We start from the raw sequence: 16,095 nt of genomic DNA on the forward strand, positions 1-16,095 counted from the left end.
TGTGGAGGCTAATAATCTGATGGACAAGAGACCGGCTGTACTCTGTCCATTACATAGAATGAAGGCAGCCTTTTTAGCAGTGATTGGCAATATCAGAATGCTTCTAGATGAAGGAGGGAGTGCTACCCTAATCTTATTTGACACAACCTCGCTTTGTTATATCAAATTGAGGTTAGAAGTACAACTTTATAGTGTTTTGAATCCTTACTGTTCCAACAATCCCAATAAATAATCATGAGGCCTTTTAAATGTAAGGCAATGGAACTGAAATGGGGTTGAGGATGCCTCAAGGGTCGGCACTCAGTCCAACTTTATTTAACAGAAATTGTCTGTAACTGCGATTTTGCGCTAATGTCCATTGCGGGCGACCCACAAATCGTATTTTAATTTACAAATCAGTTAACAAAGACAAGATTTCGCTTTCTATAAGGCTGATTGCTGTACCAAGCTGGATGAAGGATCAATTTTATAAAACGTTATGGTGAAAACTTGGAGGTCTTGCTATTTAGTGGAGCTTCTCTGATGTAGTCCACGATGTGTGGTCAAGAACTTGGATGAGTTGCCTACCCCAGAAACCTAAATGTTGAAGTAGATCCGTCTCTATCGTTTTCACTTAGAATACTGCTATTCTCTGCATTTAAGGAAATTAGAAAATTATTGAGTATACAATTGATTTAAAATATTTCAGCAAAAGTGCTAATTCAATTACCACTTCTATACAGTATATCAAAGCGTTTACTGTGGTTTTTCGGCCAGCTCCCCAACTTTTTTCAAAGATTCAACATTACGCCATTCTGTGGATATGGATTCCATCTTCTGTGTTGAGGTTGCCTGGAAATTTTGTCCACAAATGTAAAACAATTCTGATCTCTTTTCCTCTTTAAAAAAAGCTTTAATTCACCCCTTCTTCTGTGTTATGTGTCACCCTGGTTCCCCTTAGCATGGAAATACCTGACCTACATTTCTGTGCCAAAGCTTTCTGACCTCACTCTGCCGATAGGCTATTTGGGAGACACAGAAAATTCTAAAAACACCCATTTTCTGTATAGTTACCCAGAAGGTGACGCACAGGAGCAGGATCATGTGAAAATTATTGATCACGCAGTAACTGAAAAAGCCACAACCCAAACAGCTGACACACACAATGTCACTTGCCAAGAGGATACTAGAAATCAAGGAAAGGTGCAAACAAGCGATCACTGTGTTCTGTGATCACGCCTTTCCCCAGGGATCTCTCCATGTGCAACACAACAGCTACACACCATTATCACCCACAAAAATTCCCACCAATATCTCCTTTACCTTTGCTTCTCCTCCTGTACTAGATTATGGCTCCCAAAGCAGCAACACTTCAAGAGGAAAATAACGAAACAACTAAAATGCCTACTCGTCAATGTGAAGTCTGTCAACAAAAAATGCTCCAACATAAATTATTTACTCTTCTAAACCACATGTCAGAAACCCTTTCAGAGGGCCATGGAACACGCAGGGGCTACTGTGCCCAACTATGGTGGTTGAGGCCGTTTACTCCTGATGTTGCGGGTCTGACCTACTAAGGATACTGCTCAACTGGACCAAGTACCCCTTCAGCACTTGACTCTCAGTGATAGCTGCTGTGGTTGAGCCGTCAAGTCTCCCTCCCTCTGGAGTGGAGGGGGGGGGGGGGCTGTATATACAAGTCTCTTGCTCTGTTTTGCCTTTTCTACTAGTTTCTTGTTCTTTTTTGCCTTTACTGCTCGTTTGTCGGCCCTCCATTTTTCCTTCTCTACTCGTTTTTCTGCCCTCTATTTTGACGACATCTGCTCTGTTTTGCCTTTTGTGCTCCTATTTTGCCATCTGTTTTTGGCCTTTCTACTTGTTTTTCTGCCCTCTGTTTTGCCTTTCCTGCTAGTTTTTCTTCTCTGTTTGCCTTTCCTCCACGTTTTCCTGCCCTCTCTTTTGCCTTTTCTCCTTTTTGTTTTGCTTTCTGCCCTCTTTTGCTTTTTCTTCCCTCCGTTTCGTCTTTTTCTGCTTGCTTGTTCTCTCTTCCTGCTGTTTTTCTCCTCCCGCCACCCAGTGTCCCACCCTCTCCCAAGGACCTACTTAAGGGAGGCTACAGGGCAACCCCATTGATCAGGTCCTCGCCCCAACTCTCCTGTCCAGCTTGCCAAAGTCTGCTACCGTCTGTTGCCTGTCTACCTGTTGCCCTCTGTTTGTGCCTCCTCTGCTCACTTCTTGCGCTATTTTGCCTTTTTCTGCTTGTTTTTCTGCCCTCTGTTTTGCTTTTTCTGCCCTCCTTTTTTACTTTTCTGCTCGTTTTTCTGCTGTCCGTTTTACCATTTGCTTGGTTTTTCTTCCCTCTGTTTTGCCTTTCCTGCTCGTTTTTCTGCTCTCTATTTTGCCTTTTTCTGCTCGTATCTTAGCTCTTCCCCCCCCCCCACCCCCGTTTCCCCTTTCCTGCCATTCAGCCCCATGCCTTCTTCCCAGGACCTACTTAATGGAGGCCGCAGCATGACCCCATTGAGCAAGTCCTCATGCTGGCTCCCCCTGTGAAAGTTCTCCAGTCTGGCACAATAAACATTATTACCTTCAGCATCATCATACTTATCAAAACATACCTATCAAATACAACACCACCAACAACAACAACAAATGCACACATTTACAATGCAAAAACTAGACCTAAAAAAACTCCCATCTTAAAATAACTACTGTAAATATACGACCTCAAGACGTACACTGCAATGGACGACCAGATACCTATAAAAAGCACATCCAGTATTAATCACTAAAAAGAAAACCCTATGGATTGAAAACATTGTCAAAAAGATGAAAGTACAATTCAATATACTATAACACAATTGGGGAAAATCAGGAAATTAAAAAGATAAAACCATACTACATCACTATTACAGAGCATACAGAAAAGACATTAGAACCACAAAAAGACAAAACTATTCCAAACATGCAGTTCAAGCTGGCTGCCCTTCTAGAGAACTTCACAAGAATTCTGTAATTCAGAGTGCCAAAACAAAGAAACACTACAATTGTAAGCCCTCTTTGGCAATCTATAAAGAATTGATCTTAAAAACTAACAGTCACTCCTGTCACATGAATGAACCACCATAAAATGAGACAAAAGCTATCTTTTCCAACTTAATACTTTCAGTACCCACACAAAAAAATATTTCCCCAGCATTATCATCACACTTAGACTTTCAGATCCAGCACCTGCAAATATCTTCAACGATATCCTTCACATAACCTGCAAACTGAAAGTAGCTAGAATCTTATTTAACAAGTCCTTGAAACTAGGTTCTTTCCCAATCCAGTTGAATACCTGCTACACAAGGCCTCTGCCCAGAAAGAAAACCTCAATCCAGCTGGCCCAACATACTAGAGACTACTAATTGCCCGTTCCTAGGAAACAAATATTTGAAAGAACAGTTATTACTCAACTTTCCAAGCTTACAGAGGAAAATTACTTTATTTCAGACATTTCTCTGTACTCAGACCAGGCAGAGGCACAGTCAGCCATTTTTGCCTTTTGGTATGACGTAAAACTAACAGTGGATAAAAACAGAGCGACCACCCTATTACTTCTGGACCTATCAGCAGCATTTGACATTGTCCACCTCTACCCACTACTGCAAATACTGCATCATATCAGAATACCTGAAATTGGTCTAAAATTGATTGCTTCTTTCCTTAGGGACAGGCACAGCGTGGTATCCCTACCACCTTTCACATCAGTCTCTTTGGCATCCCTTAGGGGTCCATTCTCTGTCTTCTATTATTCAACTTATTGCTAACCCCTTACTGGACCTGATTAGATCATTTAATCTCACTTGTAACCACCATGCAGATGATACACACATTCAAAAAATGAATAGCTTAGAAGACCTATGAAAATGAAAACGTGATAACTGCTTTAGAAAAATAAATGCATGGATGATGAACTCAACACCGCAAAACAGAGATAATGTGGACAATGACGAAAATACCAGCCTACTACAATATGGCCCAAGGAACTTGAGGCTTATTCTACGCCATTAAGAAAAATCAGAAACCTACAGATGAACATGGATTCAGAACCACCCCTGATACTACATGTCAACAATATAACAGATAGAACATTCTACTCACTGAGAACATTGTGGTGTATCTTCCTTAACCTTGAACAGGACACCAACAAAAGAACCAAGCTAGCCTCCCAGTTTTAATCTCCAAGCTTGACTATTTTATTTATTTATAAAGTTTTATATTGCGCAAACAAGATCCCGAAGGATATCCGAGCGCTTTACAAAAGGATGGAAAGAGGTAACAAATGCAATAACGGCATCAGATAAGACTAACAGACGGAACAATTACAGGACAAAGGGGTCAAAGGAGAATAATACAATAACTGGTGCATAGCGGGCTAATGGGGGGGAAAACGATAGGGTAAGGAAGAGAAGCCTCCAAAGGAGGTCTTACGGTTGTAAGATCAGTGACTTAGAGCAGATGATCCTAACCCCTTTAAGGTAATAACTTGTTCATAAAGAATCTTTTGGCTTTCAATTTGAAAGCAACCGTGGAAGAGATTCTGCGTACTTCCGGTGGAAGAGAGTTCCAGATCATCGGGGCAGTGGCAGAGAAGGCTCGGTGGCAAGTTCTCTTTTTGCTAAAGATCTGTTGTTTCAAGAGGAAAGTGTTAGCACTTCTTGAGGGTCTACCCCCTTCAGAAAATGCAATCATTTGCGCTAGGTAACTGGGGGTTTTGAAATGGAGGGCTTTGTGCGACAGACAAGCAATCTTTAGCTGAATTCATGCTTCGTAAGGCAACCACTTAAGGCATTTCAAGACTGGGGATATGTGCGCATTTCTTTTGCTGCCCGCAACCAATCTGGCCGCAGCATTCAGTTATGCCCTTAGTGGAGCCAAGGTATATTTGGGGAGGCCACAGAGCGCAGCACTGCCATAGTCTAGTCTCGGCAAGACAAGCGCTTGGACCACCTGCTTGAAATCAGCTTGTGGAAGGAATGTTTTGATATTTCTGAGTATCCTCATCAAGTGATTAGCTCCCTTACACACGTTGCTGATATGATTCTTCATGTTCAGATGCTTGTCCAGGGTGATTCCGAGAGATTTGGCTGAGTCGATAATAAGGGGGGCAGTTAAAGGCAGTGAGGTGATTCAACCAGAGGTCCAGCTTGGGGATGTGGTTCGGAGGAGAGATGAAAAGGAATTCTGTTTTGGAGGTGTTGAGCAGGATGTGGTTCTCGGTTAACCAGTTAACCTATTACCTCACGCCATATGCTGTAGTGAACTGACTAAAAATGTGAATAACACTACAACAGACCTAATGATGAAGAGGGCTTTATAAAAGCCGCTATAAGTAAGTATGTTATACAAAATTCTTTTAGTAAAATGAAAATGTCTTGTCTAACTCCAGAACCTAAAACCATATAAACATACGATTATTAATTAAGGAATTACAAAGTCCCAATCTTAGATTAACTCTTAAAGTAGTTCTCTCAATGTAGTCAAAGGCTCTACAAGCAGAGTGTAGTGAGTTGTCTCCAATTCCCAATGAACATTTAGCCAGTAGAAATAAGATAAACAACCTTCTACTGTAGAAAGATCCTTTACAAAACCAAGTTGAGTAATGGGTAAAATGTTTTCTTCTCTCAATATCTTTAACTCAGACAGAACTATTTCTGCGAACATGTTTGGATATAGGAAGCAACCGCTATCCTCCGCATTGTGCGGATTGCCTTTTAAAAATACTTTAGCAGAGATTATGCCTTTCAAAATATCTTGTATAGGACATCCATTGACAATAAGTGTATACAGTGGAACTAACAGTTTGCCCCTCTACTTTGGGACTTTATTAGGCATATTCATAGACATAACTGGAGTTCTCACTTTCAGGGCTCATAATAGAAGTAGTATTAATATTTTTTACAAAGCAACATCTTTCATACGTACATACTATATCCATAACTAAAATAAGTGGCAGTTCACTTTATATTACCATTTTCTTAAGCCTGTTCATTTTTTACATCTGCGATATTCACATCGGCATCTTAAAATTTACTGTTTTGTTTCTTTTTTTAAAGAGCCTTGTCACCTGTTTCGGTGGCCCATTTCTAAGCGGTGTTTGTATGCGACTGTCCAAAGATCTCCGACACTGCAGAGGAGGACTTCCAGATTTGGTGGTGTGGAATACAAAAAACTGCAACTTTAAGGCAAGATAATCCATTATTAATGTTTTTAATAGTCTGCTCTATCTTGCATTGTATGCACTGTTCATTGCCTCACTTCTCACTTTATTACTTTATAAGACTGTACAAAACTCAGATACAACTCAATAGTTCTTCAGAAAAATAAAAAGGAAGGTCAACAGGATAAACTTCGGACATACAAGTTGCATAAAGATCTTTGCAGCTGCCATGTTATTTCACCTATTCCCTCTTTCAGAGAGAGCTGTCATTCTTGATTGCTCTGTTAATGAGTCAGCTGTTGAATTGCAAGCATAAGATGTGTGTCATCTGCATATGAAGTGATGTTCAGGCCCCACCTTTGAGCTATCAGTGCTAGTGGGGCACTTTAGATATTAAAGAGAGTTGGGTTTAATGCTGAGCCTTGTGGGACACCACAACTTATTGCTCTGAACTGGGAGGTGAAAGTTGATTAAAAAAACTGCTTGCTGCTTGTCAAAAAAATAGAAACAAGGCAAGTCTATGCCCCACTATTACTGCCTTCTCCAGTCTATACAAGCATATTGTGGGACACTGAGTCAAATGCAGTGAATAGATCTAATAGAATGACCACTGCTTTTCTTTCCAAGTAAAGATCTATTCTACTCTGTGACCTCTAAGAGCACAGGTAATGCCCGCACAGAAGCCAGACCCAGAAGAATGGAGAATATTATTCTGTTCAAAGTGTCTAATAATCTGACAGTTTGCCAGAGATTCCAGCAAGTGCCCCAGAAAAGGAAGTTGAGAGATAAGCCGGTAGTTACTCAGAATAAGTGGTTGGAATCGTTTTTTTTTTTTTTAAACGAAGCACCATTAGTGCCTTTTTCAACTTGCTGACACCTCACCCAGTTCAAAAGATAGGTTAAAAAGGGTATTAGTCTACGGATTGCCTGAAGTAACTGCTTTAGACAGACTATAGGGAGGACAGATGTCGAGAGGGGAACCTGATTTAACTTTCTGGATGATATTTTAAGGTTCAGCTAGAATTGAAATATCCTTACAGTATATTTGCATACTTTTGGTCTTGGCTGTCTCTGCAGGGTCACCCCCAAACATTTTGCCTTCTTCCCTCCTGTTTTGCTGAATTAGTTTTTGTTGACCATAGGACTTTGCAATTTACCATTGCTAACCAGTGCCTTGAGACCCTCACGGGTATGTAGCGTGCTTTACAAATGCATTGATTGATTGATTGATTGATTGATTGATTGTGCACACTCCCTAAAACATGGTCAAATTGGCTTACACCTGATTGGCTTATTGAATTTACTTATAAGTTCCAAGTAAAGTGGTATACCATTTTCCCAGGGCTGGTAAATGCAATGCTACTAGTGGGCCTGCGTCACTTACTGTGCCACCTTAAAAACATGTGTCCGGTCTGCTATTGCAGCCATTACGCAGTTTTAACCTTCAAATTCGACTTGGCAAAATAAACCTTTTTGCAATCTTAAAACTCCTTTTTTAATAAATCTAAGTCTCCCCTGTGTTTTATTTAAAAATATGGACATGTACTTTTAAGTTTACATGCTCTGGTAGTGAAAATCTCTAAATAGGTTTTTCACTGATGTGAGCCCTACCTCTCCCATAGGGTAGCACTGGGTTACCTTATGTCATTTAATAAGTGATACTTTTTGTTTGGGATCAGGTAGCAATCTCATGTTTGGTTTCTATGGAATTGTAACTTTAAAATTCTCTTTAATAGAAAAGTCAGATTTTAAGGCACAATTCTGGAAATGCTACTTATACAAAGTTGCAGCAACAACAAAGTGATTTTTGGAATGCTTGAATTAACCTCAGCTACTGGCAGTTGCTCGGGACGCATGCAAATCCATAGCCACCTCAATTTGGACCTAGCCATATGCAAATCAGTATTGACCCTGCTCCAGTGGAAACAGTCCAGCCCAAACTGCCAAGCTAGGTTCTCCCTGAACCGGAATACAAGCAACCTAGGACCAGTTTCGCCCTAATTATGCGCTCTTCAGCCAGGTATAGCTTAATTTCAGGGGCACAGTGAGCATGGGACCTATGTCTAGGCATACCTTTCGCATTTAGTGTGTCAACTGCAACAAGGTGATGGATGGAATGCTTGAATTAATCTCAGCTACTGGCATTCGCTCAAGCCGCATCCCAATCCATCATTTTTCACCCATGTGCCTTCTTAATTTCGACTCCGACATATGCAAATCAGTCTTGACCCTGCTCCAGTGAGAACAGTCCACCTGCCAAGCCAGGTCCTCCCTGAACCCGAATACCAGCAACCTAGGCCTGGTTTCACCCTTATGGCTGGGTCCAAACTGAGGTGGCATGGTAAGCGAAAAATTATGGTTTGGGATGTGTGCACCTGCTGCTCCTTGGCTTGCAAAGAGAGGACTGTGCCTGTGGTGCCCTACTTATGAAGAAGTCGTCCCTGAGCCCCAGACAGATGTGATAAACTCCTTGAGTCAGTTGGCTGACTTTCCATTATAGCTCCAGGACCACTAAAGCTGAAGAATCCACTTTGGCGAGTTTGTAGCTAAAATAGTTTAGTCATGCTGACCACTGAAACGCAGCCCGGGAGACCGAACCCTGACACTGAAAAGTTACACCTGAGTCTGTTGGACCCAGAAGAGTCTTCAAAGTCTTGTTCGTCACCTAAGATGGACACTAGCTGATGTGAAAGAGAATGCGTATTTCGCTGGGACCAGAGACCAGTGGTAACTGGTTTTTGGCTGAACTGCATCTGGACTTTGAGGGTCATCCCCCGTGATTAAAGTCATCCTTCTATGTTTGTTGGCCATTGGGTCATCCCAGAAAGACCTCCATCGACCAGATGAGCATCCTTAGCATTTTCAGCATCCTGTATCCCTCGCATTAGGACCACTCCATTGATGGTTATGGAGTTTTCCCATAAAGCCTGGACAGGACTAAAGGCTGATGTGACTGGAAAGTAACTCCTGCAAAGCCTTATTGGCCTTCTGGCTTGCTCCCTGTCTAAGTTGGTCACCCAAAGAGGGCCGGAGTCTCTGAATTCAACTTTATAAAAAGTTTTCTAAGTAACCGCTAACCGTGGCAGTTGCCAATGCTTGTTTGCACTTAATCTCTCCTTAATTCTGATTTTCTCCCCTATCAAGTTGTTTACTTCTTGTTGATTTTTACCATGCGTGCACGCCTTACATTTGGGGCACTTGTAAAAACCACTCATTCTTACTTCTACTTTTATCTGCTTTCTGATAGTGGCTATGTGTCAGCAGGTCCCAATTGAAGGTGCCTTTTTGTAGGTGATGCTGAGATGATTATATGTTCAATCAAAATAGGGGAACTAAAGAGCTGATATTTAAAGAGGTCCTATTCCTGTGCTCCTTCGTGTACACATTTAAATCAAAAAGAAGGAGATAGTTCCTCTATAAGGCAGATGTCAAGTTAGACACTTACTGCCTATTGTTTGCGTCACTGGGGAAACTCGGATCGTAATGCCCTCACACACCTGTTAGGGTGTCATGCTTCATCATAGGGCGCTCCTCGTCTGACCGGCGCTGCAATGTCCAATGGGCCTGGTGGCATCTTTAGCGGAGTTCTTTTGGGGGGGGGGGGGTGTGTGTGTGTGTGTGTGTGTGCATACCATGCATACACTGTTCAAAACACTGACCAACTTGTGGAATTCGGATATGCAATCTTTGTGAGCATCATCACACACAACATTTATAACCAATGGAGTGTTCCATACAGATCGACTAAACATCCATATGACATTGGACACTGATGGATGTTTACCCCTGCTAAATCCAGGATACACCAAACTAATATAATTCCGTATGGCCATCATACACTCGAGGATGCTCAGCACAGAAAACAATCCAGCAGAGCACCCACTGTTCTACAGAGAGGGACTTAAAATCCATATGGCATCCAGGTAATTCCTGATGTGTAATCCTTACTGAATATGACATTAATTAAACAACTGTAGAGTCTTGCAACAGTCAAACACTCAAGCATGTGTACCACACGCACAGGCGACCACACAATATGGTGTTCCAAACAGACCTGACATACACCACAAGTATATACATAAACATGAAAGTCGTACATTTAGCATGCACAACACAATCATATAGGTCAAGACTCAATGCACTGACAAATCGCCTATATTTTCAAATTACCTTTACACTTTTTGCTTGTATGTACACCTCACCAAATCTAACACGTTGAATGATTACATTCCTACGCTACCCAAGCATATGCACCCTGCACAAAAGGTGGTATACTGTTTCACACATACCAGCATTTGCAGTCTTGTGCATGAGTAACCCTTACCAGATATAACTTATGCACAGCATGTTTTGCTAAATGAATGTTTCTACGGTGGTAGGTTTCAAAATAGGAGGGTCTCCCCATAGAATTATATTTAGTGAATTGGGTAATGTCGATACGGTTAGTATTTTTTTTCTTTTTCTCAAGTTTTTTTCTTTTTCATTAAATTAATCAATCAGTAGATTTGTAGAGCACTACTTATCACCCGTCAATGGTTGTATTTCCTAAAAAAGTTTATTTTTTTTAAACTTTTTTTTTTTTTACTATTTTCAGCTTAGATTTGTTGTAATCTACAATGTGTACTATTTAGGCCTAGAACAAAAACTCCAAGCAGTGCTTAATTTTTGTCACTTTCGACTTTGATTTTAAAGGTTACGGCAGATTTGTCAAGTAGCTGCTTATACTTCGATATTACAATTTACATTATTGAATTATCACATAGATACTAATTTATCTAGTGTCTTTGTATGAACTGTGCTCAGAAATAAACACCATAAAATAATTTTGAACAATTTCCATTAAGTAAATCATTACATATTATTCTGGAGTAACAAGGTGTGTTATGCAACCCAATCAACACATATTATAGAGCTGAAGGAACCGGTCAGATGTGTGTATTTATTTGGGCACAGTCATTAATGAATTTTGTATAAGTGATATTAATTACTGGAGATCGTAAAACCGTTGACTGATGGGTGTCATTAGAAAATGTCTAGTTTTATTTCTTTCTCATGCCAAATAGTATTAACATCTTCATACGTTTTCAATTGTTTAGGTTGTGGAAGTGAAAGGTCCTAGTGATCGCCTCTCACAAAAACAGATGATCTGGCTGGATGAACTACGGAAGCTTGGGGCCGATGTTGAAGTCTGTCATGTTGTCGCAATTGGAGCCAAAAGTCAGCGTATTAGCTAAATGCATCATTTGTGCACATTATAAGTAGAGGTCAACACATCTCTGCCATTTGAACAGTCAGATAGACGAGGGTATCTTATCTCCACCCATCCCGTCTTGTGGCATCTGAGTGCATCTTGTACCTTCCTTAGTCCTGGCGGTGACTCATATCCATGGCTCTTAAACGTGCACACTGCCAGCAATTATACATTTTCTTGTGTATGAATGGAAACTATGAGAGGGAAGGAATGAGGGAGACTACAGCCAATAATGACACGAGACAACAGGAAGCAGAATAAAAGGCACGATTAAAGAGAGCACACGGGGGAGAAACTCAAGGCATCGTGAAAGCGTATAAAGACTAGGAACTTGGTTTGTACGCTCTGATACGTACACATCTGTATTTGAATTTTTCACAAGAACAATAAATATATATTTAGATCAATGTTCAGCATACTGTTTACCTAATGTGCTATTCTTAATCCACAGACAAGTGTTTACTTTAATTTAAAATGACAATTCCTTAAGTGCCTTAAACACAGAATCTCTTGCCTCAACTTCTTATCAAGAAAACCTGCCAGGTCAGGGGTTGTTTCTAAATTCGCTAATCAATCTTTGAAATAGCAAACTGATAGTTTCTTGCTTAAATACTCACAATCTCTTACTTCAGTTTGTCTTATTTCTGTTCAGAAATAAGTTTGTAGGTCTGATTGAGGCATAAGATCTTGTGGGTGAACCAGGATCAGTAAATTTTGCAACATTCACAACTGATTAAATTGGTTTGCAAATTCTGGCAGCCCTAGCCTTGTCCTTATAACGGATATAAGAAATTTTATTTAATTCAAACGTTCTTAAGTGTGAGAAATGTTTTTGCATAGAAATCTTAGGCCTTTAAACCCAGTTCTGCTGTAAGGGCTTTAAGCATTCTATTCTGAGGAAAGCAAGTAAAGTACTTTCTAAAGATTAAGGCTTCGTACGTAAGCCCAGCTCACCTGCGGGTCTAATACCAATAATTCAGCCACATATAAACTCTGGTTCGAGGCATATGAGCTGCAGATTACACACTTTTGCATAGATCGCCATCTAGTGTTGGGATCGGATGTTTGCAGTTTGCTTTTCCTCTTGGAAAGTCTTTGGAAGTCACGAGGTCGGTGACTCCTCCTTTGGATCGTATTGCGCATGGGCTTCGGCTCCATCCTCAGAATGTTTTTTTCCGCCATCGGGCTCGGATGTAATCTTCGCGCTCTGGTTCTGAACATTTCCAGTTCGACGATCGAAGCGGAATCCTCACTCACATCACGGTATTGTTTTGATCGCGATCTCCTCAATCACCTTCTCATCGACAAATCTTTGGTTCTAGTCATCGACGGCGGCCTTCGGGCCTACCCAAGCTCCGGTCCCGGCTGATGGAAAGAACTCCATTCAAGAAGTGCCCTCGATGTGGGTCTTATTCCCCCACACTGATCTTCATGAGGTGTGCAACCTCTCCCTCTCCCCTGAACACGAGGCTCGAGACTGTCCGGCCTGTAAGTCTTTCAGATCGAAAAAGACCATTCGGGACTGAAGAGCCAGACGAAGCATGGCGCACTCCTCGACCTCCGTTCTAGTCGACATCTTCGGAGACGACGTCGAAGATCCGGGACAGGTGCACACCGAAGAGGACCTCGTCAGTGCTTCCGAAGCCGACGACTCCGATGTAGAAGACATCACCCCGGCGCAGAGGGTCGTGAGTAATATACCCCTCCCCACACCCGGGCCGACACCCAAAAAGGCTTCGGTCACGCCTTCGCCTCCTGGCCTAGGCAAGACCAGAGACACTGCTTCACACACCCCACCTTCGGGCCCGGTGAAGAAGCCAAATAAGCCTTCCGCGGCTCGGGCTCGAGCCAGCCTTCCAGCGGTGCCGACAAACACACCTCGGCACCGAAAAAGAAACTGGCCTCTACCTCGACACCGAGCTCCGCACCGAAGTCGTCGGTGTCGAAACCCGGCGCTTCTGTACCGACGCCATCTTTGGTACCGACCAAACCCCATAAGGCCCTCGGCACCGACACTTCCACGCCGAAGTCCACCTCGGCACCAACCAAAAAATCAGAGGTTCCCAAACCCAGTGCTAAGCACGGCACGGACAAGCCTAAAAAGTCATCGGCCCCAAAGACCTCGGCGCCGACGGAACAAACATTGTCACAGGAACTGTTTACACCGGATCCCTTACAAAAAACTGTTACTAAGGATTCAAAAACTGGACATTTGGCACTCTCTTCCAAAAAGAGACATTTGGACAAACCGGCTCCGCCTCCACCTCCAAAGAGGAAGGACTCTGCTACCTACCCTTTCAGAATACCTTCCCCACCTCCTCCACCCTCTCCACCTCCGCCCCCTCCACCTTCTCCACCCCCACCTCATCGCTCTCCGACCCCGTCTCCAGACGATGATGATCAGAGGGACCCATATCACGATCCAGGGGATGTGCCCCAAGACCACACCCCTACAGGATCCCCAGACCCATGGGACAACTACAATAACCCAGATATTCCAGACGTCCCACAAGATGACCTTTACCCTTCCAGGCCATCTCCACCGGAAGACTCAATAGGTTTCCATCACCTACTTCAGAGGGCGGCACATTATCACGGGGTAGAGTTACACACTGACCCAGTGGAGGAGGATTTCCTCCTCGACACATTTGATACCGCACATAGGTCTACCTCCATACTACCTATGCTCAAGGGGGTGGTAAAACATGCGCCAGAGGTTTTTAAGGACCCAGTCAGGGCCAGGGTCATTAACCCACACATAGAAAAAAAGTACAAAGCTGCCCCCACAGATCCTGCCTATATCAAAGGGCCAGCGCCCCTAGATTCCCTAGTGGTTTCCACTGCACGAAAGAGGTCAAATTCCCCGGCGTAAAGCGAAGCACCACCACCTGACAAAGAGTCAAAGCTACTGGACGCGTCAGGAAAGCGCACTGCGTCACAGGCAGCCAATATATGGCGTATCGCCAACACCCAAGCGCTATTGGCCAGATACGATAGGGCGCATTATGATGAATTAGAAACCCTAATGCACCACCTCCCCCAAAAATAGGGCCAATGAATTAATTCAAGAGGGTAAGACAATAACTAACACCTCCATACGCTGTGCCTTAGATGCAGCAGACACAGCCTCCAGGGCCATTAATACTAGCGTCCTCCTCCGTCGCCATGCTTGGCTGAGAATATCCGGTTTCAAACCTGAGGTACAGGCCTCCATCCTAAATCATCCCTTTGACCAAGAACACCTATTCGGCCCAAAGGTAGATGAGGCCCTCGAAAAAATGAAGGACACTGATACGGCGAAATCTATGGGAGCCCTGCAGTCACACCCTCCTAGGCGCTCCTTTTGCCGCTCTTCCTTTCGGAGTACGTCTAGAGGCTACTCCTCAGATAGCGCGTCCACTTCCTACAAATCCCCCACTCAGTCCACCTTCACAAGGGGTTATCAAAGAGGCGGCTAAAGGGGCAATAACAATAAAGGCAGAGGCAAAACAAATACCGCCCGCTCTGCCACACCGCCTACCCAATGACTTCCCCCCCCGCTCCCTCCAGACCATCCCACTCCGGTCGGGGGCAGACTACAAAATTTCCTTCAGGTCTGGGAGACCATCACCTCAGACAAATGGGTGACCCAAATTATTCGGTCAGGGTACTGCCTAGAATTAACATCTACCCCCCCAAACATTCCACCCAGGCAACGCCCCATGTCACAAGAACATTCCACATTACTAAAACAGGAGGTAATCTCCCTCCTACAAAAACAGGCAATAGAACAAGTTCCCGCCAATCAGCATAATTTAGGGGTCTACTCCCTATACTTTCTAATACCAAAAAGGGACGAGACTCTACGACCTATTCTAGATCTCCGGCCCCTAAACACATACATACATTCAGACCATTTTCACATGGTAACGCTTCAACAGGTGCTTCCGCTCCTCTCCCAGAACGACTTCCTCACCACACTGGACTTGAAAGACGCATACTTTCACATTCCGGTACACCATGCTCACAGAAAGTACCTCAGATTTGTAGTGGACGGGCAACACTACCAGTTCAAGGTGCTCCCATTCGGGGTCACAACAGCACCAAGGGTATTCACCAAGTGCCTAGCGGTAGTGGCGGCACACCTCAGAAGACAGCACATTCACGTCTTCCCATATTTGGACGACTGGCTCATAAAAGCCACGTCCTACAACCAATGTATACACCACACCGCCACTACAATCCAACTACTTCACCAACTAGGCTTCACGATGAACCACCAAAAGTCCCAGCTAACACCATCCCACATAAAGCAATACCTTGGTGCCACCATAGACACCTCAAAATCCATAGCCTACCTCAATCCGGCCAGGATTGCAAGCATTCAGGCTTTGCGTCAAAGGTTCATACTTCAACACTCCCTTCCAGCAAGAGTGTTTATGCAACTGATAGGGATGATGGCCTCTTGCATTTTCATAGTGCCCCACGCAAGACTCCAGAAGCGTCCACTCCAAGAGTGCTTAGCGCGCCAATGGAACCAGGCCCAGGGGCAACTGACAGATCTGGTGTTGGTAGACGGTCGCACCCATCGCTCTCTGCAGTGGTGGAACACCACAAACCTTTCCAAAGGTCGACCGTTCCTGGACCCGGTTCCACAAATAATACTAACAGACGCATCGCT

General features: G+C 43.3%; 1 protein-coding gene across 4 annotated transcripts in view; it reads left to right on the top strand.

Moving 5' to 3' along the window:
* Positions 1 to 11,842, top strand: part of FAN1 (FANCD2 and FANCI associated nuclease 1) — a 208,452-nt gene extending 196,610 nt beyond the window's left edge. For all 4 annotated transcript variants that reach the window (XM_085644089.1, XM_085644090.1, XM_085644091.1 and 1 more), the window contains 2 exons: positions 6,081 to 6,209; positions 11,281 to 11,842. In XM_085644089.1, the coding sequence (XP_085500215.1) occupies positions 6,081 to 6,209; positions 11,281 to 11,418 (267 nt within the window). In that variant the 3' untranslated portion in view covers positions 11,419 to 11,842. The remainder of the gene's footprint in view (positions 1 to 6,080; positions 6,210 to 11,280) is intronic.
* The last annotated feature ends 4,253 nt before the right edge of the window (positions 11,843 to 16,095 follow it).

Source organism: Triturus cristatus, chromosome 3_1, assembly GCF_964204655.1.
Source record: "Triturus cristatus chromosome 3_1, aTriCri1.1, whole genome shotgun sequence".
Lineage (NCBI taxonomy): Eukaryota > Metazoa > Chordata > Amphibia > Caudata > Salamandridae > Triturus > Triturus cristatus.